Source organism: Gopherus evgoodei, chromosome 6 (genome assembly GCF_007399415.2).
Source record: "Gopherus evgoodei ecotype Sinaloan lineage chromosome 6, rGopEvg1_v1.p, whole genome shotgun sequence".
NCBI classification, from domain to species: Eukaryota; Metazoa; Chordata; order Testudines; family Testudinidae; genus Gopherus; species Gopherus evgoodei.
The window spans coordinates 99,477,704-99,502,566 of NC_044327.1; the positions used below are offsets into that span (position 1 = coordinate 99,477,704).

General features: G+C 43.0%; 1 protein-coding gene across 1 annotated transcript; it reads left to right on the forward strand.

Moving 5' to 3' along the window:
• The first annotated feature begins 15,699 nt into the window (after positions 1-15,699).
• On the forward strand, positions 15,700-23,839 carry PLK2 (polo like kinase 2). The gene is made up of 14 exons (XM_030567596.1): positions 15,700-15,952; positions 16,597-16,704; positions 16,848-16,964; positions 17,147-17,276; positions 17,543-17,630; positions 18,282-18,377; positions 18,629-18,827; positions 18,924-19,071; positions 19,581-19,678; positions 20,685-20,808; positions 21,086-21,326; positions 21,440-21,569; positions 21,666-21,776; positions 21,913-23,839. Exons 1-14 carry the CDS (start codon positions 15,728-15,730, stop codon positions 22,102-22,104), a joined length of 2,007 nt encoding a protein of 668 aa, XP_030423456.1. The 5' UTR covers positions 15,700-15,727; the 3' UTR covers positions 22,105-23,839.
• Positions 23,840-24,863: the final 1,024 nt, after the last annotated feature.

Sequence of the window (24,863 nt, forward strand, 5' to 3'; positions counted from 1 at the left end):
TCTTCGTTTTCCTCTTCCATCCAATCAGCTATGGGATGAAATGATATTGTTTAGAGAGCATCACTGTGAATTTTATTTGAAAATATCCATCTGTCCATATACTGTGCTTTAACAGAACTCCAAAATTCCTGTGTGTTATTAATATGACATATCATGCAGTAGCTGCATCTGAAATACTGGTAGGTAAATACCTCACCCATCTTGTCTCTCTAATGTCCTGGGACCGACATGGCTACAACACCACTGTATATCTGAAATACTGGGCATTTGAGGGTTAATTATTGGAATCATGGCAATTTTGTTGTTTGGGACATTTTGATTCGGATTGGTAAGAAACTCATGATAACATTAAAATTCTCACTGATCCCCTTTGCCTATTTCTGTACATGAATCCATCACCTAGGCTCCCTCTACATTTTAATCAGCTTCGGTCCTCAGATTCTTTTGTATCTTTACTCATCATGGATGCAAGACAACTCAGCATATGCTTAAACCAACCCAGTCTTTCAGATGGTTCCCAAAGTCCTGGCATCAGCACTACGTATGGAAGATAACCATGGAGTTAACCCAGTGTTTTCTGTGTCTCACTCTTACCAAAAGAAAGCCAGTACCAGCAGGGCATCTTTTCAAAGAACAAATCATTGGTCTAAAGAACAAAGCAGCCCCAAATGTTTTAGATTAACTTCTCCAGAAAGGAATATCGTACCGTCACTTTTATTTTCCACCCCTGCCAATTCTGCTTTGCTCATTTTTGTCAATGATCGGGGAGGTATCTAGTGACCAGTCAAAGGACTGAATAAATGAAAAGTAATGTTAGTGTAAGGGGACTTTTGTCTCCTCACTAAAACTCAGAGGGGGTTTTTTAGTTGGCTAATTCCTAGAACTAAAAGAAAGGGGAAGGGTCGATGGGAAATCAGGACCCTGAGACTGACAGTCCCCTGAGACTGACAGTCCCCAGGAACAATGGGGAGGCGCTAATGCTCCAGGTCAGCCTGATTGACAGGGTGGGCAGGCTAATCAGGGAGTCAGGAGGCCAGGGTGGTCATGTCCTCTCTGTGAGCTGGAATTGCCTGGGTCAGACAGAGTGGGGCTAAGCTAAGCAGGGGCCAAAGCTGGACTGGGGAGCAGAGTTGTGCCAGCCAGAGGGGCCAGAAAAGCAGGTCAGGAAGCAGGTCAGTGCTGGGAGCAGAGTCACAGAAGCACCCCATAGAGCAGATGTGTCCTGGGAGAGAGCTGCAGCAACCAGGGCCAGAGAAGTAGCCCAGGGAAGCAGAGCAGCAGCTGTGCTGAGGCAGAGTGGAGCTGGGGCTGAGGCAGAGTGGAGCTGGAGCTGGGGCTGGGGCAGTCCAGAGCTGGGTGCGGTGAGCAGCTGGGAAGAGTGAGGGGGACCCTGGGCAGCGGGCCCAGCGCAGGGAGATACTCCCAGCCAAAAGGCCTTGCAGGTTAGACTTGGAGAGGGATTGTAACACTGACAAGGTGGGGGCGACACTGGGAAGAAGAGTCCTGCCACCTAGAGCCTGAGAGCATTTGGCCACCGCCAGAGTAAGTGTCTGACCCGCAGCATCCCTGCAGCACAGCCGGGGCCTGAGAAGGAGGCCTGGGACTTGTGAGGAACGGACTGAACTTCCCTTACATTCCAGAGATGCTGGTTGTGATGTCCCCATGCCACAGAGTTGGATTCTGTGTTTTCCTTTAACCTTTCCCATTTTCTCTCTATTTTTAAAAAGTAATTTGTTTTAATAAACTGTATGTGCTTTGAACTGTATATATTGACCAGTGGGTCAGGGAAGCATCCAGCGCAAAGAGAGCACCCCCGAGTGGGGACACCCTAGCCCCTGCCCTACGTGACCACAACAAGGTTGGGGGTTGAGCCCCCTTGAAATCCTGGGCCCAGCCATGTCAGGGTTACGAGGACTCTGTCAGACAGGAGAGTGTCAGGCAGGCCTCTGGGTAAAGGAAGTGGGAGCGAGGACTCAGATCCTTTCGCTAGCCTATTTCACCAAGATAGTGTATAAGCCAGGAAAGATCTCCACAATAGCTGGGCCATTCCCCTGCTTACATTAGCATGGGAGTGACTGAGCTACCGATGTTAAGCCTGTGAGAATGCTTCCTGGGAGCTCAGTATTCCCAGTAGCCTCAGCTACGCCATACTGAGGTGAATGCTTGTGAAGTTAATAAAAATTCTGTTCTTTCTCCCCGACACACCTGACAGCTGGCTAGTTAGTAAATATTATAGGTGCATGGGTGAGAAGGGAAGGTGAAAGAATGAATTCTGGTTGCTGTAAGTAATATTTTCATGAAGCTAATTTTTTCCCACATAATCAACAATGTCTGTTAATGTGGGGGAAGTCCAGGCTGATCAGGTAGGGGCCTTGGTCTAGAGCCCATTGAAGTCTATGAAAAGCCTCATGCTCTTTTCCTGAAAATCATATGACAATACTTGGTCCTTACTTAGGACCTTATTTAGAGTTTTTGCTGTTTTTCTATCTGGGCTATATTTGTACCTAGCATGACAATGTTTAAAGTACATGGGCCATATCTGGCTGAATTCATGAAAAGGTCCTGTATTTTCTGGCCTTAGGACTAAGTGAGTTTGACATGAGTGTGGCTAGAACTAAAATATTTCTTTAGTTGTATCATTGCAGATGGTCATGTATAGCTAAGTCTCACTTTTTAAACAAATGCAAGGTGAAATGGGGTCCATAATCAACAGTGGAAAAGAACACTGATCAGGTCAGTGGCTTTTTCAGTTTTTAGCAGAGCACACAGAGGTGGGAAGAGCTCCCGCTATAACTCTTTCCATCCTTTCATTTGACTTGAGACTGGTGCAAAAACTTATTCCCTCTTTAATCAGCGGTTAGTCTTTCCTCTAAGCAATAAACCTAGGAAGTTGGTCTTGTCATCTACTTCTCTGGACGCTATGGTTTATTCTTCTAGAAGCAGCTTTGCTTTGGGGAGAGGGCACAGCGGCTTTCTTTCCTTAGGGCACATCTTCACTGGCAATGTAAAAAAACCCACCTCCACGAGGGCGTAGCTACTAGCACTGAAACTTGCAGTGCTCAGAGGGGGTGTTTTTTCACACCTGAGCAGGAAAGTTGCAGCGCTATAAAATGCCAGTGTAGACAAGCCCTTAGTCTGCTTATAGTGCTGAACACACTATTAGAATTCACCTTCCATTCTACTATCTGAAAAAAATCATGATGCCTGGTCTCACTCACACATCACCCTAAGCCCATCACAGGGGCAGTAGGATAACTAGGCAGAGATGGGGCTAAGCCTAACACCCCTTAAAGGTCCAGCCCTTAAAGGGCCAGCCCATGACCGTACCCACCTTGGTAATGCATGACTTTGCTGCATCTCAATCACCAAGTCTCCGTTCAGCTCCTCGTATAAACCCAAAAGGTTTGTCATGCATATATTTCTAGCACACTCGCAGCTCTAGGAAGCTGATGCATTGCCTGTGCCCCTGTGCTCTGCTTATTTGCATTTCCTCCATCTTCTCCTCTCCTCTCACTTGTCCTGACACAAGCAGACTGAGTTTATCAGTAATTCGATTCTCATTTCCAGAATGCTGTGAATCTGTCCCCCTGGCATAGGGGCTCCCCTTTCCTTTCATGTTGAACAAAGAAATGGTTTGGAGATAGGGTGTTAGCATTTTGGAAAGGTAAGTAAAATAGCTTTTCCACAAGCACAATACAGGCAGAATATTATAAAACTGATACCTGTGGACACGGTGCTACTATATGGACTAAAATAAAAATCAGGCCTGATTCTCTGATCAATTAGAGCAGCACCTACATTGGGAATTCCTTCAGTGGCATAGAGCCTTCATGGAGCTCCTATACCACCACATTCAGGGGAAAGGAAAGGGGTCATGGCCAATGCTTTGCTGGCCCACAACATCTATTTTTTTGTCTAAATGAGACTATCATTGCATGAGTGTGTACTGGAAGATTTATTTAATACATTTAGGAACTCTGTCAATGGCATACCAGGTATTATTTATCTCAAGACTCCAAATACCTCATCTAATCATTTGGCAGATAGTTGAAATGCCACCAGCATTTCTCCTAGCATGATATCTGCATTACTTACACATTCCATTAGTGCAAGCACAACGCTGATGTGCTCAAATGTGCAGTTTGTAACTGAAAAAGCCAGCCCAAAATGAGAAACCTTGCTGCTCCATTGTTCCTTTTTCATTGAAAGTAGTGCAGCCTAGCGGCTTTGACAGAAAGTTACAACTAAATTGGCTCCTTAGATTTTGGAGATGAAAAAGATTTAAAAATACAGGATCTGCATGAACTGAGCTATCACATTTTCACAGTCTCTTACTAAATGTGCCTTGTAATATGGTTTGCATGAATGACAACTTATTTCTAGTATTTTTAAAATATTTTTTCTCTAAGAACCTTTGAAAGAGATATTTATGCATTTTCAAAGTGTTGTTTCAGGATACTGTGATAACAGACTGATAGATTAGACAGAACTTTTATAGGCATGACTATCAGAAGAAGGTAAGTGGAAAATGGAGACAAAACACTGGAAGGTCCGGATCCTCAGATGTGATGAGAAGGGATTGGCTCAGCTCAGAAGGTAGTTGGTGCTCAGAGGAGACTTAACGCCCACCTTGCTTTCCTCTGATCATCAAGATGGTCCCTAAGTACACCATAGAACCACCAGCTGCCTAAGCTGCAGTGTTGTCAACTCTCATGATTTTAATGCAAGTCTCATAATATTCAGTATTTTTCTTAAAGCCTCAGAGCTGGAAGCAAGAGATTGCATGAGGATCTCTGCTTCTAGTTAAGAAAACAAACGAGCAAAAACATATCTGCAGCCCTCACTGTAGCAGAGAAATGCTGGAAAACGTGATCCAAATTGTACCTAAGTAGCTCATAAACAAGAAGGCAAACAAAAATAACCCCATATTTCTTATTTTTTAAAAAAATATAATGAATTTTAAGACAATTTCATGAGGGAAGGGGAGGGAGCTGACTCATGATTTTTGATTGCCTGGGGTTGGCTATACTGAAGTTGTACCAGCAGCCAATATCTCCAACAGGTGTTATACCAACTAGGGATCACTAATGCATAGGGAGACTCTGCGATGCCCCCCTGTGCCACCTGTCTATCATATTATGTTAGGATGATTTCTCTGTGGCTGGTTACTCTGACCCTAATTCAGCCAGAATCTGGCTAATTGGGTAATTTGTCTTACTAAGGAGAGAAGAGAGGAAATCAAAGCAGTATGATGACAAAGAAGTAATCACACTACCTTACATTATAGGAAAATCCTCCTTCCAAACACCATTTCTCCATTCACACAGGTTAATCCAGCACAAACAGACCAAGGACCTGAATCTGATCTGACTTTGGTTTTATTAATTAATAATTACTTCAGAATGCTCACAAGTGAGGCACCTGACCTGGCTGAAAGAAAATACCTAATTCACAGATATATATTATATAATAACCTCCAAGTCTCCAACTATTTGTCTGGTTTGAGTCTTGTTTCTTAAAGCCAATTTCTCTAATACAGTTGTAATGTGATGTAAACCATGTCTGACTCAGGCACCAGTACTTTGTTCTGGGAATTCAGAAAACAACATTTCCCCTGCAAATTTTGTTTCATGTCATGTGTCTGACAGTAGATGAAGACTATGGCCCAGGCTGTGGAAAAACAGATGAAAGAGAAGCAGTGAACTTTTTGTTCCACTGAAAGAATCTTGCCTAACCTCTGGCATTATTTTCTTCAACAAAGCCTTTCTGTTTTAAGCTAGAAATACTTAGGTGTTAAGAAATTATTACCAAAGAGGAAAGGAATCTAAAGTGTTGTTAGGGCATAACATTTTTTGTTTGTTCTTAGCCATGTGTCTCTGATTCTAAGCCTAACACTGTCCTTGTTCCTTCCATGCAACTGCTATGATCTGGACCTAGGCTTATATGTGGAGATAAGCTGTGTCTGTGCATAACACTTGTCTAGTTGGCTATCATATGGAATCGTAGGGCCCAATCCTCAGAATTACCAAGCTCCTCACAGGACTGGTCCGTTACTGAGGAAGGTGGGATGGTAGACTTCAGTATGCTATTTGCCTTATTAGGCATATGTAAAGTAGGGGTTCTTTCGCTAGAGTTGTTAGGATGTAGATATTCAGACCTGTCTGCAAAGGCCTATACTTTAAGAATTCAGGTGTATTCTTATCACTCAGCTAGTTATAGAGGTATAAAAGAAAGAATCAAAGATTACTGTCTGTGTAATGGCCTTCTCTTACTGTGACAGGCTAAGACCTTCAGCTAAGATGTAGTTAGGCAGCCACAAGCTGGGAAGTGTATGGTCACATCCTCACATTTCAAACTAGTCACATTGAAATAAGGTGCTATTGGGCTATTAGAAATACAATCCTGTCCTGATTATTCCTATCACCTCCAGAGAAAGGGAAAAGCCTAGAAGATGTAAAAGGAAACTTAGTTTGATTGCATCCTGTCTGGCAAGAACTCACTTATCGATAGACACAGCTGGAGAACCCTTATGTCTGTATAGATGTAGTTGTGAAATCCTCACTTATATATTGTTTTGTATGTTTATTTGCGTGGTCTCTGTCTGGTTCTGTAATTGTTTCTGTCTACCGTATAATTAATTTTGTTGGGTGTAAACCAGTTAAGGTGGTGGGGTGTAATTGGTTAAATAACCATGTTACAATATGTTAGGATTGTTTAGTTAAATTTCAGTAAAATGATTGGTTAAGGAATAGCTAAGCAAAACTCAGGTTTTGCTATATAATCTAAAGTCAATCAGGAAGTGAGGGGGGGAAATGGGAACAGGGACTGGGGATGGGGGAATTGGGATCATTTTTTGTGAAAGGGGGGGATGGTAACAGGGACACAGGCAAGGCTCTGTGGTGTCAGAGCTGGAAAGGGGGACACTAAGGAAGGAAACTGGAATTGTGCTTGCTGAAAGTTCACCCCAATAAACATTGAAGTGTTTGCACCTTTGGACTTTGGGTATTGTTGCTCTCTGTTCATATGAGAAGGACCAGGGAAGTAAGAGGGTGAAGAAATAAGCCCTCTAACAAGAGTATGAATCCTTTTAAAGAAAGCAAGCGTCCCTGAAGGATTAGGATTGAGATATTCTAGTTTTTGCGATCACTGATAAGATTAAACTGTTTACTATAGGTGGATAAAATAGAGTCTTCGTTTAAGTGTAGACATACTCTTAGATTTATTTCCGTGCAAGGCTGTGGAGGCTGAATTGAAGGAGTCTGGAATTTCTGGTAGCTATTCTTTTAAATATTTTGGGACTGAATTTTCAAGCAATTTTTAAAGCATTTTTTAACGAATCAGATTGCTCTAGTAAGGATTTTTACCTTTAAGTTACTGACATGTATTTAGCACCTGAACTTCACCTTACTGAAAGTGCTTTTTTGCCTGGAATATACAGAATAAGTAAGCCAGGTTGTAGTAAACAAAATGGACAAAACAAAATAATGCACTCATGCAGTGTCACAAACTGTATGAACCAGCTCTAAGAAATCCTCAGGGTGGGGTGCAGAACCATGTCCTTGTGATTTCCTGAGTGCAGGGACTGCTCCTTGCTATCACCCTCAGAGATGCTAGTCATCCCCAAAGGATGCCGGGAGAAGTGCGCAAGAGGAGTGGGTGAGTTCGGGGGGAATGTTCCATGTACAACCCAGGAATCTGCAGAAATTGTGAGGAGGCCTTGCCGCACTCTCCCTAAAGCAATTTGGGAAGAAATCTACAGATGGTTGTACAAGTGACCATTGTTTCAGATGCCCTCTTTGACAACTCCCACGGGTGTTTTGGGAGTTTGTTTGATTGTGCCTTCCATTTTTTTGTTGTGCACTAAGTAAATTGAGCAGCCCAATGTAAGTGAAATTGTGAAAATAATTTTGTTGGTCTCCAAGTTTCAGATGAAGTAAACAAAAATGAGTGAGTTATGACAGAAAGTCATTCACATTAGTTCTGAGATATGTTATGCAGAATAATAACTATCAAGCAGTGCAATATGCATATGTCTGTTTGTATACTGAGATGATTAGTGACAATATAAATTGCAAATGTTAAATGGTTATTAATGCTCCCATGTAGTGTATCAGATCAAAAGAATCAACCTGTATGTCTTCCAACGTATGAATGACAAAAGCAAATAATTTCAGTGTTTGAATCATGTAAGTAAACAATTAGAGTACATGTTAAAGAATACTGCTGGACACAACTCTGCCATCCTATTTTAAGAAAAGCTGCAACTGGCTAATTTGAAAAATGTATACATTAAAAATATTAAATCTATATTTAAGTTCTATGCATGTGAGGCAGTCTGGACAAAAAGAGGGTGCCTTAAGCATAGGATGGGACAAAATCACGACTGATCCATCCCAGAACAAGGATTTTAACAAGAATACAACTCGATGCATCATAGTGTTTTACCAGCAGAGGGAGTTCTAAAACAGGTTACTGGGCAACATTAAAAACACAACCTGCACTCTGAAGAAAATGAGGGGAACAACTATGAGAGAAAACAACTAGTCAAAATAAGTAAAAGGTCAGCCCTGCCTGAGACAGAAAACTGACAAATATGTCAATTTGTATAATAGTTTAGTGACATGAACTGGTTATAGGTTGAGGCTGCTGAAGCACTGTGACGTGTGCAACCTCGACTGTGGGACTGCTGAGCCCTCCAAATGCACCAACCTGGGCTTCCTCCCACATGTGATGCTAATGTCATGCTACAAACCTCTCACTGGCACTGCACTTACACAGCCATCCACAGGTAGGGACACACTCAACTGAGTTACATGAATGACCTCCCAGCCACTCATGTACCATCAATCAAGAGAGGTATTGGCCAATTCCCTCCAGTTCCCCAATCTTGCACCCCAGAGCTGTACCATATTGCACTGGTCAGAAGCCTGGCTAATGTAAACTTATTACCTAATAGTTCATTGCTTCTTCATAGGAAAGTAGACACGCACCAGCCTTTGTAACTTGAGCTGAGATTCCCTTAGCCTTTCAATCAAAAACACACTGTTTTAAGTAAAATATAAAACAAATGTATTAACTTCAGAAAGATAGATTTTAAGTGATTATAAGTAGCAGGCACAGAGATCAAAGTTGGTTACCTGAGAAACGCAGCCTGAATTCTAACTTAAAAGACTAAGCAAGATTTGAATCAAGCAATGTCTCACTCTAACAGATGGTTACAGTGATTCAATACATAGAGTAGACCACTTTCCAGCCTGGCACTAAACTTCCCCAGTTCAAAGTCTTTTTTTTTGCAGACATTCTCCCAAGTGCTGAGATGGGGGAGTGGAGGGAGGAGAGGGGAGGCCAAGTGATGATGTCACAGTCTCTCTCTCATACTTTCTTCCAGCTGCTAGAAAGACCCTTGCTGTGATGTGGGTTAACTTGCCCCCATGGCACATGTGCTGCCTCTCTGAGAAGGGACAGTGAATTGTGTGTTGATGAGCCATTAACGATTCTCTGGCAGGTGATGGCTACTCCTTTGTTATAGCTGAAAGGCTGGTTGTGGGTGTTCCTAACCTCACAACATATTTCAGTAACATGTAGAAATACTCCACAACTTCATGTACAATGATAGCACATACAATCCAACAGGATTGTAATGTTCAACAGATCAAGGCTTTTAAAATGATGCCTCACAATGCATACTTTGTACAGAAGATATCATAATTATATGACAATGGTGAATATGGGGGTTCCAGGGTGCTACTTTGAGCTACAGAGTGTCACAAGCACATAAACATAGGAGCATAGCAAACCAGTTTAGATAAAATAAGAAATGCTCCAAAATTCAGCCTATGGTGAACATATTTTTCCAAAGGGAAAACAGGACACCCTATGGGGCTGGCCTGAGATCCCCCTTCCCATGGCACATGGGGCCAGACCGATTGCCCCCAGCTACCCATCCGTGCAGGGTTGGCTGGAGGCTCTCCACTTCCCTGCATGTTTGGGGCTGGCCTGAGACCCCCTGCCACCCACCTGCACAAGGCCAGTCTGGCTCAAGATGCTCTCCTGAGTGCTTCCTCCCACGTGGGGCTGGCATTCACCACCCCTTCCCAACATGTTCTTCTGAGCCCCACTATGGCTTGCACCCCCTTTTTTCTTCTTTTTTTTTTTTTGGCAAAACTGCATTTGTCCCATTTGCTCATGTCTACTGAACATCAGCAAATGGGACAAATGCCCAGTTTTCCCAAAAAAGTCAGGACGGCCGGGAGAGGGCTTAAAAAGTTACTGTCCCAGGCAAAACAGGACGTATGGGCCATACATAAACCCCAAATTCAAATGAACTGAATGCATAAAGGTTTTTAAAAGTTCAGATAAGTATCTTCCTTTCTTTTCCATGATATTAAACTGCCTCCTAATTTTGATTAAATCCATCTCAGTGTCTCAACAGATGGGAGAAACTCTAATTTACTAAAATTCCTAATCTTACCTAAGATCAGAGGAGGTACCTTTGACCACGAGAAGCCCTACACTGGGTAATAGCTGAATACAGTAGTCAGCCAGAGCATGGCAAAGAAAGCATCGGGCCTGAGACCACACTGAGGCCCTGACTGATACCGGGAACCCAGCCAATAGAATACTGCTGCAGGAAGAATATCTGCTGAAGATCAGGGGGAGGAAGCTGAGGAGTTAGGCAGTAGGCTAGAGACCCAGGAGGTCGAGAAAGTTGGTGTCCATAGAGCTGTTGGGGATGAGGGAGTGGGAGTTGAGCTGCTGAGGGCTCATGGAAAAAAGGGAGGTAACCTAAGGAGCTGGATCTGGAAGAATGGAAGGAGAAAGGTCAGAGGCAAGAAGGAGAGAAAAAGAGGACCTCAATGGTTTCTGAAACACGTTAAAATTTGGGGGAGCTTCTCCAGAGAAAATCTCATAACAGGATAAGATTTTGTCATGGAGGTCACGGATTCCACAACTTTCAGGGATCTTTGTGACATTTTCCACCTCAGCTTCAGCCTCATCCCTGGGGTGGTGGGGCTGGAGTTGACAACTGGAGGAGACCCTGGAGATGTCAATCACCTGTGGGTGATGGGGACCCTGGAGCAGTCAGATGCTGCAGGTGGCAGGGGCCCAGAGTTCTGAGTCTCTGACCCTGGAGCTCTCAGCCGCTACAGTTGGTGAGGGTCCTGCAGCTGTGGGCAGAGGGATCCTCGAGTTCTGAACCACCATGGGTGGCAGGGGCCACGGAACTCTCAGCTACCGAGGGTGGCAGGAGTCCTGGAACTGTCAGCTGCTGTGGGGATGCTGGGGCTTATCACTCCCCCCCATGGGGCTTGGGCTTCAGTTGTCCCCCCATTAACCACCTCATTATTTTTAGTAAAAGTCACAGACAGGTTGGAGGCTTCCGTGAATTTCTGTTTATTGCCTGCAACCTGTCTGTGACTTTTACTAAAGATAACTGTGACAAAATCGTATCCTTACTCATAACCTATTGAGGTTTGAACATTATGAAAACTGACGTCTTTTACTTGTCACTAAATCTAAACATAAGCTTGGCACCTTACGGTCAGGCTAGTGCATTTGCCCACTGCCCTCTGTGCCAAAGAAATATTCACAACGAATACTGTAACAAATACCTACTATCTGGAGCTTCACAGTTGCCACTTCAGAACCTCATGGAAAGAGTGGGGCAGAACTCAGATCATTCTGCTTCAAGACACTGCTTCAATTAAGCACAAGTATCTATTCAGTAAAGCACTTAAGTACTTAATTTTAAGCATGCACTTAAGTCCCATTAATGTCAATCTGATGAGTTTCCATTAGCTGTTAGGGATAGAGCCTACGATTTTGTAAAATATATTCATTAGAGTGAGTAGTGCTGATTCTGTCCAGCGGAGGGCTGTGATCTACAATATTTTACATTTATATAGTACCTTTCACCAGAGGCGATCCAAGCAGTTTACAAAGTTTTGGGGGAATAATTTGTTCTTTAGATAATAATTCACACTTCCAGAATCAGATGGACAATTAAAACGTTTGAATTCTAATGGAAACAGCCTGGGGAACTGAGGCTCTGATAGATCCAAGTAACATGCTTAAGGTCTCACACCCCATCTCTAGAACTCATAAGAACTGAGAGCCCAGCTCTCCGAACTCTTTGACTGCTGGTCTAACAGCTAAATAACGCTGACTTCATCCATCCGATGAAGTGGGTATTCACCCACAAAAGTTTATGCTCCAATACATCTGTTAGTCTATAGATGCCACAGGATTCTTTGCTACTTTTACAGATCCAGACTAACACGGCTACCCCTCTGATGCTTAATTTTACTAGAACTTATATATAACCTATATGCTCAAATAAAAATATTTGACATAAAACCAATGACTCTTCATAGAACAGCACATATATATGGATCCTTAAATGTTTTCTCATTGCATTTTTTCTATTATCCACATGGTGGAGCATCACAAAACAAATATTTTGTTGCTATGTGCCCTCAACATAGATGTGAAATGGAGATGCTCAAGAACTCGACACATAAACCACTTATATACTTACATGCTCTGGAAACTGCTGTTGTAGTTTACATGATTGACTAGATCAGTCACCAGTAAAGAGAGAGAAAATACCCTCAAATTGTACAAAAACCAAATAACAAAAAAAAAAAAAAAAAAGGTGTGATCAATTGAGGAAATAACATTTTACATGGATCATGCTTCATCCCAGTGATGAAACATAACACACTTTATTTATTCATTTCAGTATTTAAAATGTGCCTCTCCCGTATTTTCCAATTTGCCAAGCCAAAGTCCTGAGAAATTAATATATAGTCACACACCTATATAGCCTATCCAAAGATCTATAAAAAGTGACAAAGAGCCCTGTGGCACCTTATAGACTAACAGATGTATTGGAGAATAAACTTTCGTGGGTGAATACCCACTTCATCAGATGCCTGTAGTGGAAATTTGCAGAGGCAGGTATAAATATTCAGGCAAGAACCAGTCTAGAGATAACGAGGTTAGTTCAATCAGGGAGGATGAGGCCCTCTTTCAGTTGAGGTGTGAACACCAAGAGAGGAGAAACTGCTTTTGTAGTTGGCTAGCCATTCACAGTCTTTTTTTAATCCTGACCTGATGGTGTCAAATTTGCAAATGAACTGAAGATCAGCAGTTTCTCTTTGAAGTCTGGTCCTGAAGTTTTTTTGCTGCAGGATGGCTACCTTTAAATCTGCTATTGTGTGTCCAGGGAGGTTAAAATGTTCTGCTACACATTTTTTTATATTGCCATTCCTAATATCTGACTTGTGTCCATTTATCCTTTTATGCAGGGATTGTCCAGTTTGGCCGATGTACATAGCAGAGGGGCATTGCTGGCACAGATCCGGACTAACACGGCTACCCCTCTGATACTTTCCAAAGATCTAGAAAGTCAGTTTCTAATTCACATACCTAGATTTGATTAGATCATTCCACCTATGACTGAAACTCAGCCACACTGGAGTGGAATATGGCAGCTGCTTAAAATGCAGTGTAACACTGCACAACAGTTTTTTGGATAGCAACTGAAGAACAGCTAACTGAAATGATCTTTTGTAGTCAAAGGCCTTCCAAGTGTTAATTAACTTACCTGTTGGGATGCATTTGGTACACTTAATAAGAATGCCACTGCCTGGAAAAAAATACCCTTTGCTTTTGTACTGTGCCTAACACACTGGTTTTCAACCTTTTTTAATTTGAGGACCCTTAAATTTTTTTGAACGGTGATCTGGACCCCTTTGGAAATTTTAAATATAGTCTGTGGACCCCAGGTTGGAAACCACCATTCTATGGTAACAACAACCTTTCGTGGACCCCTTAGACATAGTCTGTGGACCCCCAGAAGTCTGTGGACCATAGGTTGAAAACTATTGACCTAACACAATTGGAGCCTGAGTCTTGGCTGGCCCTTTAGCGCTACAGTAATAAACATGATTAATAAAAGGTGATTATTTTTTCATATTTGTTTTGTTGTCAAATTCCCCCAAAATTACCTGTGTATTTTTATGATACTTTGCAGAATGCTCTTCCCAATTCCTTGAAAAATCTCACTTACTCCCTCTGCCAGAGTGAATACACAGATAAATAGTTATACAAGCGAACAAAACAATGAAAGTTTTTTCCTTAATATTTCCATCAAGGTGCAGACTGGGAGAGTAGATTTTTGTGGCCCAGATGGTGATTTTTGCAAGGCTGCTGTGATAGCCTAGTTACCATTAGTCTCATCTGCCAGCCTTGCCTTTGTGCTGGATATTTTCCACCAGATGTCGCTCCTGGTCTGCTTTTACTCTGCATTGCTAAAGGAGAAACTGGCTTCTCCCATGTCAGCAGGTTAATAATCCACTTAGCTCAGAGACTTGTTGCATCAGTGATGGGCAGTGCTTCAGAAGCCAAAGGACTAAACTGAGAAGATTTTTCAGTAAGATATCGATCAAATGGTGCAAAGGCAACAAATGTGGCTTTGTTGTGGGTCCTAGAACTTCACAAAATTTGTTTTGTTGAATTGTCCCTGAAAATGTTCATTGTTTCTTTTTGTGCAGTGCCCCTCCTCAAATTTCATTGTATTCACAGTTCCAATCAAAAGGCTATTTTTGTGCTGAAAATACAAATTCTTGCCTGTCAAAGTGATCCTCGCTTTAAAAATTAGCCCCCTCTCCTTTTTTTTTTTGCTTAGGAAAGTGCCTGACATTGTTTTTAAAAAAGCGTGCACTATAGTGACATGTTCATAAAACTGGAGCCATTGTCACGTTCAAAGAAAAATCTGCTTTTTGAGCAGCCTTGCATTTTATTATAGGTATTTCACATGCTCCACGAGCCGTACTACTAGGCCCCACCATTCATTCCCTCAAGAGGTGGGGATGGAGTGCGGAAGTGACAAGGCTCTTATCCCTGAGAATTTCAATTACTTGTTGGCAGAGGAGAGTGGGAGGACTAAGGACCTCAGCCTGTGTGTGTCTGTGACGGGTATGGCTCCATCTGGTTAAGTTGGGGTGAAGCCAGGGCATGTGCCCTCACTCTGGGTGTTGCTCACACGATCTATTCAGACCAACAGACATTAGACAGGAAAAACAAGGCCAGCCCAAGGGCACATCTATCCCGGTGGGTGCATCTTCTTTCCCTGCGCCCCTGGGGGCAGGGAGAGACGCCCCCCGCCGAACTACACTGGTGGTGCCACTGCTGCCCAGTTTCCCTGCAGGGGATGGACAACTTGAAAATGCGGCAGCCTACGGGGGGAAGGGGATGTGCCCCTGGGAAATGGCCGATTTCCCCTCCCAGCTCTGCACCCGCCGGCTCCAGGTCCCGCATCAGCGGCTTGGCTGTGGGTTTTCCATCGCTGGGCAGCTGGTGCCTGGGGAACGGCGAGGCGGAATCGGGCCCTTACCGCCACGGAACTGTGCCGGAGTAAGGGAGGGGGGCCCCAGTGCCGAGGCGGGACGGGGCTCTGCCGGCTCGCGCTCCGGGGCGGGGGGCGGCGATCAGGGGCCGCTGGTGATACCGGCGCGGATTTACCCATTGAACTAGCGCTCCCGGGCCGGCAGCTAGTGAGCACGGCGACAGCGGCGGGCGGGCGGGCAGCCTCGAAGGCGGCGCTTTGTGACGGCAGCGGGGTTCGGGGCGGGGCCGCCGCCTGCGATATAAGGGGCGAGTCCGGCAGGCGCCCCGCGCAGTGGCGAGCGAGCGGCGCGGCCGGGCAGGAGTCGGGCTGGCGATGGAGTTACTGCGGACTATCGCTCACCAGCCGGGCGGCAGCACCGGCGGCCCCAAGGGGGGCGAGCCGGCGCTGGGCAGAGCCTGCGGCGGGGAAGCCCGGCGCAAGAAGCCGCTGGAGGAGCAGCCGCAGCATCACCACTCGCAGGCTGCCCCCGAGGTCTCCCGGATTATCACCGACCCCGGCACGGGCAAGCGCTACTGCCGCGGCAAGGTGCTCGGCAAGGTAAAGGGCCGGCGCCTGCAGCCTCCGCTCCCCGGGCTCCGGAAAGCGGCTAGCTCCAGGGAGCAGCCAGCCAGCCAGGCATCTCTCGGCTGCTTCCCCGCACCGGCAGCGGGGCCTCCCTGGAGCCGGGCAGGAGTGTCCTGCCCCACCCCTTTCCCTGCATGTCAGTTCGCGTGGTCACCTGCTGCATGCTGCCAATTCCCCCCTGGCAGCCGCAGGCCCGCCTGGGTGGCTGGCTGCCTTGTCGGACTCGCTCTGATACAGCGCGGTGGAAGTGATGCCCTGGGAATGGCTAAAACTGGCTCGGATCTCCTTGTCTGTGTAAACGGGAGCGTTTGAAGTCTGCTGTGTTAAACTGGCCCCCTCTGCCCCACCACTTATCCCTGGATCTCCCCGTCCTCCATCCCCCAAATTGTGTCTTTTCGCATGTCATGGGTATAAAATGGCTTTGATTTGGGAGCCGCCCTCCTCCACATAGAGAGATGGGGGTCTGTATGCTACCGAAATGCCCAATGCAGAGGCGATTACACCGACCCCCTACTCTTGCAAGCTTCTTGAGTAATTAGACCCAGCAGATGACTGATTAAATGAGGAACCTCTTTCATACCATCCTTAATTGCCTTTTTTTGGGTCCATCTCTCTAGGGTGGATTTGCCAAATGTTATGAGATGACAGATTTGACAACGAACAAAGTCTATGCTGCAAAAATCATTCCTCACAGCAGAGTAGCTAAACCTCATCAAAGGGAAAAGGTGTGTGCATGAGTGACTCTTGTTTAAAAAATCTCTTTGTGTGCTGCATGGCCCTTCCCTCTTTAGAAATGTCTGCTGGCGTTAGCAGTCTCCTCAGCCAAGGTTGCAAGGTTAAAAAGCTTTTCTTGTGTCTTGCTCTTTAGATTGATAAAGAGATTGAGCTGCACAGAATGCTTAATCACAGGCATGTTGTACAGTTTTACCGCTACTTTGAGGACAAAGAGAATATTTACATTCTTCTGGAGTACTGCAGTAGAAGGGTGAGTATCAGTTGGGAGAAATCCCGTATTCTTACCTGGGATCTGCAACTAATGTAAATGTATAATATGTGAAAGGTGTTTCTCATGGCTTCTTTAGGGGTCATTTCTCCTGCTTTTTATTTAAATGTGAAACCTACTTGAGAGCTTTAATTCACCTCTGTATGTGTGGTTTTTTCCCCCAGTCTATGGCTCACATCTTGAAAGCAAGGAAGGTATTGACGGAACCAGAAGTGCGATACTACCTCAGGCAGATAGTGTCCGGGCTAAAATATCTTCATGAACAGGAAATCTTGCACAGAGATCTTAAACTAGGTAAGTCATTTTCCCCTCATTGATTGCGAAAAGCACTGCTTCCAGCAATGGGGCACTTAGCAGACTGATGGCTTAATTGATAGAATCACCTCAGTCTTTTTCTACAATGAAACCTGGAGCACTTAAGTAATGACATTAAGTATTCATAAAAAAGCTTGGCTATCTTCTGGCTTTTGTTAGTGTGACTCAGCACTAATGGCTAATGCATCCCTATCTTGCAAGGAAGGGATTCACTTATTATTATTTATTTATTTTTTTGGGTCTAGGTAATTTCTTCATTAATGAGGCCATGGAACTAAAAGTAGGCGACTTTGGTTTGGCAGCAAGGTTGGAACCACTGGAACACAGAAGGAGGTAGGAGCCTCAAGAATGTTTAAGGAACAGCATTAATCCAAACTGGTCTTTAAAAATAGAGAAATACAAAGATCAACTAACTGCTGCGGGGGTCTGAACTTTCCCTCCTGTAAAAGCACTGCAGTATGTGCTGGGTGGCTTGTTGCTCTGGACACTTAGATACTGGCCAATGCCGGAGGCAGGATGTGTGACTCAGTGTTGCAATGATGTGCCTAATAGGGCTTTTCCTCTATATTGAAGACTGTAAATAGGAATGTTGGTAACATTGCAAACACGATTCACACTGTTTTTTGAGAACTTCTAAATTCCTGCCCAAATGTAATGGAAGGGGTAAACTACCCTATGGAAACACCCCTACATTTCTTCTCTGGGTTAATATACCACAGTGGTTCTCAAACTCTTGTACTGGTGACCCCTTTCACATAGCAAGCCTCTGAGTGCAACCCCCCCTTATAAATTAAAAACACGTTTTTATATTTTAACACCATTGTAAATGCTGGAGAGAAAGCAGGGTTTGGGGTGGAGGCTGACAGCTTGCGACCCCCATGTAATAACCTTGTGACCACCTCAGGGGTCCCAACCCCCAGTTTGAGAACCCCTGATATACCGAGTCCAGATCTCATACTGAGTTCTGTTCGCTTTGATTTGCAGAACAATCTGTGGCACACCAAATTACCTCTCTCCAGAAGTTCTCAACAAACAAGGACATGGATGTGAATCTGACATATGGGCCCTAGGTTGTGTAATGTAAGTATCACTTCAAAGACTCAAAGCTGTCTTGTTAATATACTTAAGGTTCAAAGGAGAGGCAATGACTGGGTGAACACAATGCCTGAAGTCTGCCTAACCTACGAATATAACACATGAATTATCAAAGCAACCTTCTTGCTAAGAAATGGGCTGCTAGTTTAAAGGGACTTTAAAAAAAAACACAACTATTTTGAAGTGTTTTTGCATTTACTCAAGTACTGAGAGCCTCTTTTATTCCTCTTAAACAGGTACACAATGCTGTTAGGAAGACCGCCATTTGAGACTACAAACCTTAAAGAAACCTACAGATGCATAAGGGAAGCAAGATACACTCTACCATCATCTCTATTGGCACCTGCAAAGCACTTAATAGCTAGTATGTTGTCAAAAAATCCCGAGGACCGGCCCAGTTTAGATGATATAATTCGACATGACTTTTTCATACAGGTTTGTACTGTGTGGCTTTCTGGTCCAGAATGTTGCATTATTCTAAGTGCCCATCACAGTCTTCTAAGTATTGGCTTCTACATTTCATTTCCACAGGGCTTTACACCAGATCGACTGTCTTCTAGCTGTTGTCACACTGTTCCTGACTTCCACTTGTCAAGTCCAGCTAAGAATTTCTTCAAAAAGGCAGCTGCTGCTCTATTTGGTGGTAAAAAGGAAAAAGCAAGATACTTTGATACACATAGTAAGTATATTTTTGAATTATACATGTGTATGTAGCTTGCTTACACTTACAATGTCAACTAGTGATACATCTACAAGATGTAAAAACAGCATTTGCATTTACCCAAGTATAATACTGTAAACTGTTAATTTACATCACTGAACTGTTTTGTCCTTGTCATATTCATATTGATCTGGATGCTACTAGGTTTAGGCAGATGTAGCCCATAGTCTACATCCCCAATTTACATAGGAAATGTTTCTTATAGTAGACCAGCAAGCTTTTTGTTGGGTCATAACCTACTGTTTCTGCTAAACTACACTTAGTCTCAAGGTAGAAATGCCATTCTATGTAATGATTGCCAGGAGTATGCCGCAGGTGGGAGAGAATGCATTGCAAGAAGAGAGCGAATTAAGTTGTTTACACATTCCATCCTTGTTTGTAGCTAATGTTGTTGTGGGGTATTTATGGTATTCGGTATTGTAAAAACATTTTTAGATATGATTAATATTTGGCTTTTTAAATTCTAGATAAACTAACTAAAGAGGATGAAGAAATCTACAAACTTAGACATGATTTGAAAAAGACATCGATTACCCAACAGCCCGACAGACACAGAACGGATAAGGTACAGTCAAACTGGTGAACTACAATGGGATGGGGTAGTAATAACTGATCCTTGGCACGAATTCATAACTGAGATTTATATTTCCTAACCATGCTTAAATGATTAGCAGTTATATGGTCGTGACTGTTGTAAGAGGCAGGGCCGGCTCTAGCAATTTTGCCGCCTCAAGCACGGTGGCACGCCGCGGGGGGCGCTCTGCCGCTCGCTGGTCCCGCAGCTCCAGTGGACCTGCCGCAGGCTTTTCTGCGGAGGGTCCGATGGTCCCGCAGCTCCGGTGGAGCTGCTGCAGGTGTGTCTGCGGGAGGTCCACCGGAGCTGCGGGAGTAAGACTGTCCGCAGCCAGGCCTGCAGCAGCTCCACCAGAGCCGCCTGCCACCCTCCCAGCAACCGGCAGAGTGCCCCCCTGCGGCGTGCCGCCCCAAGCACGCATTTGGTGCGCTGTGGCCTGGAGCCGGCCCTGGTAAGAAGGCTTAGGCATGTTTTGCCACTCTGGTATGTAGTAGCCTTTAGTATTTGTGTAGACTCTGTCTTCAGAATTTATTACTCTATCCTTCTAGAATCTAGCTTTATCTGTGCACCATTCTGCACAAATTTTAAAGGATGCTGCCAGGCATTTCTCCCAATACTCCAAATATAAGGACTTAGTTATTATAAAAATGTAAGTCTTCATAGAATGTCAATGAAATTATTGGGATTTTAATGTTCACATGCAGTATGTGCAACCCAAATGCTGCAGCATTTTATGGGTTCATGAGAAGTAGAGAGTAACCAGTTTTGCTACATTGTCCAGGTATTGTGAAATGCAAGACATAAACAGCATAAATAAACTACATGTTGTTGTCCTGATAATGTTCCTTCATACTTGATAGGAAGCAGACACCTAAAATTATTTAGCTGTTAATTGGCATTGCCAGGATCAGTCTTTAATATGAGAGCTATACAAAAGCTGTCTGTGTGAACCTTGACTTGCCTTATTGATTCTTAAATGTATGATTTCTTCTTGTAGGAGACCCAGCCTCCTAACATTACAGCAGCCAAACCTGGAACTCCAGCAGAGACCAAACAGATTGGGGATGCCATTCGAATGATAGTTAGAGGAACTCTAGGAAGCTGCAGCAGTAGCAGTGAATGTAAGTCCAACATTACTGGAGTTCAGGATGGGGTTTTCCTATTAAATCATAACATGCAAAACTGTAAAAACACGTATAAAACAAAAAAGTGTATTTCAGCCTTAGAATACGTTTTTTCTCATTCCTAAAACTAAACGTTGGTTGCAATTCTCCATTCTGAAAATTAAACCTTAAGAGGCTGACAAAGCTAGATTTATTTAGACTAAGGTGTAGATGGTGGGTGTTTCCAAATGCTGAATTATCTGCATAATGTAACAGTTCTGCTCTTCTTTTTCAGGTTTGGAAGACAGTACCATGGGAAGTGTTGCTGATACAGTTGCAAGGGTACTGCGAGGATGTCTTGAGAACATGCCAGAAGCAGATAGTATTCCCAAAGAACAGCTAACAGCATCTTTCCAGTGGGTTACAAAATGGGTTGACTACTCGAACAAATACGGCTTTGGTTACCAGCTGTCAGACCACACTGTGGGTGTTCTTTTCAACAATGGAGCACACATGAGCCTCCTACCAGACAAAAAGTAAATGCCTCCAAATGATTAGAAATTGACTATTCACTAAGTTGAGTCTGCCTTAAATTTTATGCTTGAACATACCTGTAATTGTTGGGTTTATTTTTTCCCTTGTCCTGCAGAACAGTCCACTACTATGCTGAGTTAGGCCAGTGCTCGGTCTTTCCAGCTACAGATGCTCCTGAACAATTCATCAGCCAAGTAACTGTTTTAAAATACTTCTCTCACTACATGGAGGAGAATCTCATGGATGTAAGTACAACTCAAATTCTGAAAGGCAACTGAAGGCAATGAACTTGCAGTAAACATAAGCTGACATGGTGGCTTTGTGCTCTTTTTTCCCCCTAGGGAGGGGATCTACCCAGTGTAACTGATGTTCGCAGACCCAGGCTTTACCTCTTACAGTGGCTAAAATCTGACAAAGCATTAATGATGCTCTTCAATGATGGCACACTTCAGGTAAATACTTCTAGGATGGTGTTAAGTGAATGTGTGCCTGATACTCTTGCACAGATGAACTTGTGACTTTCCTTTAGAGTCGTGCATCTGAAGGTTGACAGGAGAAAATATGTAACAATTCTTATCTTTTTTGCAGGTGAACTTTTATCATGATCACACAAAAATAATCATTTGCAATCAAAGTGAGGAGTATCTCCTTACCTACATCAATGAAGATAGGATATCAACAACATTTCGACTGACAACACTTCTGATTTCTGGATGTTCATTGGAACTAAAACACAGAATGGAATATGCACTGAACATGTTGCTGCAAAGATGTAACTAAAAGATGGACTCTTCTTAAACCAAAAGGACTCTTTACACTGTGAAATCGACAGTGGAGGCAGTGGAGCGACTAGTATGTTGATGATGGATGAGTGGTGGTACGAAAACTATACTCGTAGTGTGCTGGGCTGGGACCAGACAGACCTAATCCTACTTTGTTGGACTAATGAAACAGTGTGACAAGGAGCTCTTTGGAATATAGCTTTCTTGTTTCGCACATGTTTAAAGGCTTGACTGAAGTTCAGCAGAGTGACTTCTAGTTCTGTAGGGAGCAGTTCTAATGGAGGACTTAAAACTGTGAATATGCATCTGGAAAGGGAGGGAAGGGGAGAGCTCCATGTTGTGAAATAGCTGTAATGAGCAGGTTTTGGCTGCTTAAAACTGTGAACGATGGCCATAACTTTTTCCTTATTTTTCAAGAACTAGCCACTTGTGGCTGGCAAAGTGCATTCCTTATTAATAATTTTTTATTTATTACAGCCCAAAGTCAAGTATTTATTACACAGCCTTTTTTTGGACCTTGATATTTTAAATATACATTTGTTGGCAATAAAGAGAATGGAAAAACTGAACACTCTCCACCCATTTCTTTAATATGCAGAACAGAGGATCTTAAATAGCATCAATAAAACAAGCTTGTTGGATAGTTTTAGGAAAGCAATCTCTGAAAAATGATACTCACTCGAGCCTTAATTGGCACAAAAGCTTAAAACTACAAACCCATAACAGTGAGCATGAAATGGGCAAGCTGTTCATCCAAATAGAGAAAATGATCATATGCTTCAATATTCTGTCAAAACGTAAATTTTATTGCCACTCTTCGGGAGAAGTCTGATACAATTGGAAGTTGGGAGTTGCAAAATTGTGCAGATCTTAGCTCTATTTCTACGCTAGTAGTATAACTAAAAACAAGAGTGAGATAGGCCTTCAAGAGGCATCATGCCAGGAATTTAAATGAATTCTTGCCATTAATTAGAACAAGCCTTCCTCTGAAGGGTACTCAGTGGAATTATACATTGCTGTTAAAGTCAGAGTTCATTGTGTGTAGAAGTCCTATCTTTCACAGTGGATGAAAACTCTTGGTATTGGGGGAGGGAGGATTGAGTTAGTCCATGAAAACTCAAACACTAGAATCTCTGGTCTGTTTGTATCACTTAGCTTTTCAGACATGACTAGGCATGTTTCTCTTCCATCATGCTTGAGTGACTATTTTCTGACTAGTTAAAATAAAACCTGAGTAAGTGTCTCTACAAAGATGTAGGGAGGAAGAAGCTACTCTAGCATAAATTTAGTACCCAATTTCTGGCTGAACTTGTCGAGATTAACAATGCAGCTAATTTAACATTTTTAACCAAAACAAATTTTATACATGTCAAATGTGCAGTATTGGAATTTGGTGTCTTAGGTGTCCCTGGATATGTAGTACTGACTACTTCTTATCTTGGTTAAATGTACAGAACCTCTAAGTGATCCAGAATGGCTGGGGGAAAACTCTTGCCATAGAAAACTGTACACAGATGGTTTACACAGCAAACAGTAATACAGTCCTTACTCAAAATAATCCCCATGTAACAGTGATATCTATGTGGAAAGATAATTGTAAGAACACTTCTGTCCTCTGTGTCAACCAATCCAATTAACTACAGGAAGCGGAAAGTCTTTTAAAACAAAATGCAGACAGAACAAATAAGTGCACTTAAAATTAGTGAATGGGGGTGGGATTAGATTTTACTTTAGGTCTCCAGGGACTTGCATTATCATCTAGCCGTTGTATAAAACCTCATCTGAATTTTCTGATGCATTTTTTGCTCTTCCTGCATATTGTGCATGGACTGATATTTATTTAGTCTCAAAGTCTAGACAGGAAGACCAGATTGAGCTGTTATGGCTGACAGATATTATTCCAGCTACTTCGATGGGCATTAAACTAGATTCTTAAGATAATTTGGACCTTCATGCTCCCCCAGAAGGGAGCTGTTGATGACTGACTTTACTCCCAATTGATATTTTTTTTTTCCTCCAGTTGCACATGCAGCAACTTGTTGTAACTGGTTTTCCAAAAAGAAAGATTTATTTAAAAAAAATAAACCAGCACTTGCAAGGCCATGCAAGCAATGCAGTGATGTCTGGTTAACAAGGACCCTAAAATGACCCAGAATATTTAGAAGTGGAAAATGCAGATGGTGACTGCTGTATTAATGGCATCTACAGCACAGAATAAAATAAGACTGGAGTACCATTTTTCTACTTTGTCCTTCCTTAAAGAGAAGATCTTATCGGTTTCATGTATACTCAACATGTACACATTGATGGTACCTAGAGCTAACTGTGAATGCTGAGTTAAATGAATACCTATTCAATCAAATACAATTATGGCTATGAGCTGTGCTAGGTATGTGTAGACCATAACTTTCTGGCTTCACACTTTTTGTGTCACCTTAACTTCAGTAGTGACAAACATCTCTGATTGAATTGCCACAATTAAATTATACCAATACATTCCAATCAAGTAAACCTCTATTTAAATATGTGGTACTAGAATCTAATATCATGGTTCATCAATGTTTGGAATTTAGTTTAATAGAATATAAAATTTTAGCCTCTGGGATTTATCCTTGCAATTTTGTTTCAATGAGAAAACAAAATTGATTTGAGGGATTTGGGTATATCAATGTTTTACAAGTTAGGGTTAGGCTAAGTTTAGAAATTGTCTTAGTCTCTGATTTCACAGCAGAGGAGAAGTCAGACATTTTACAGTGT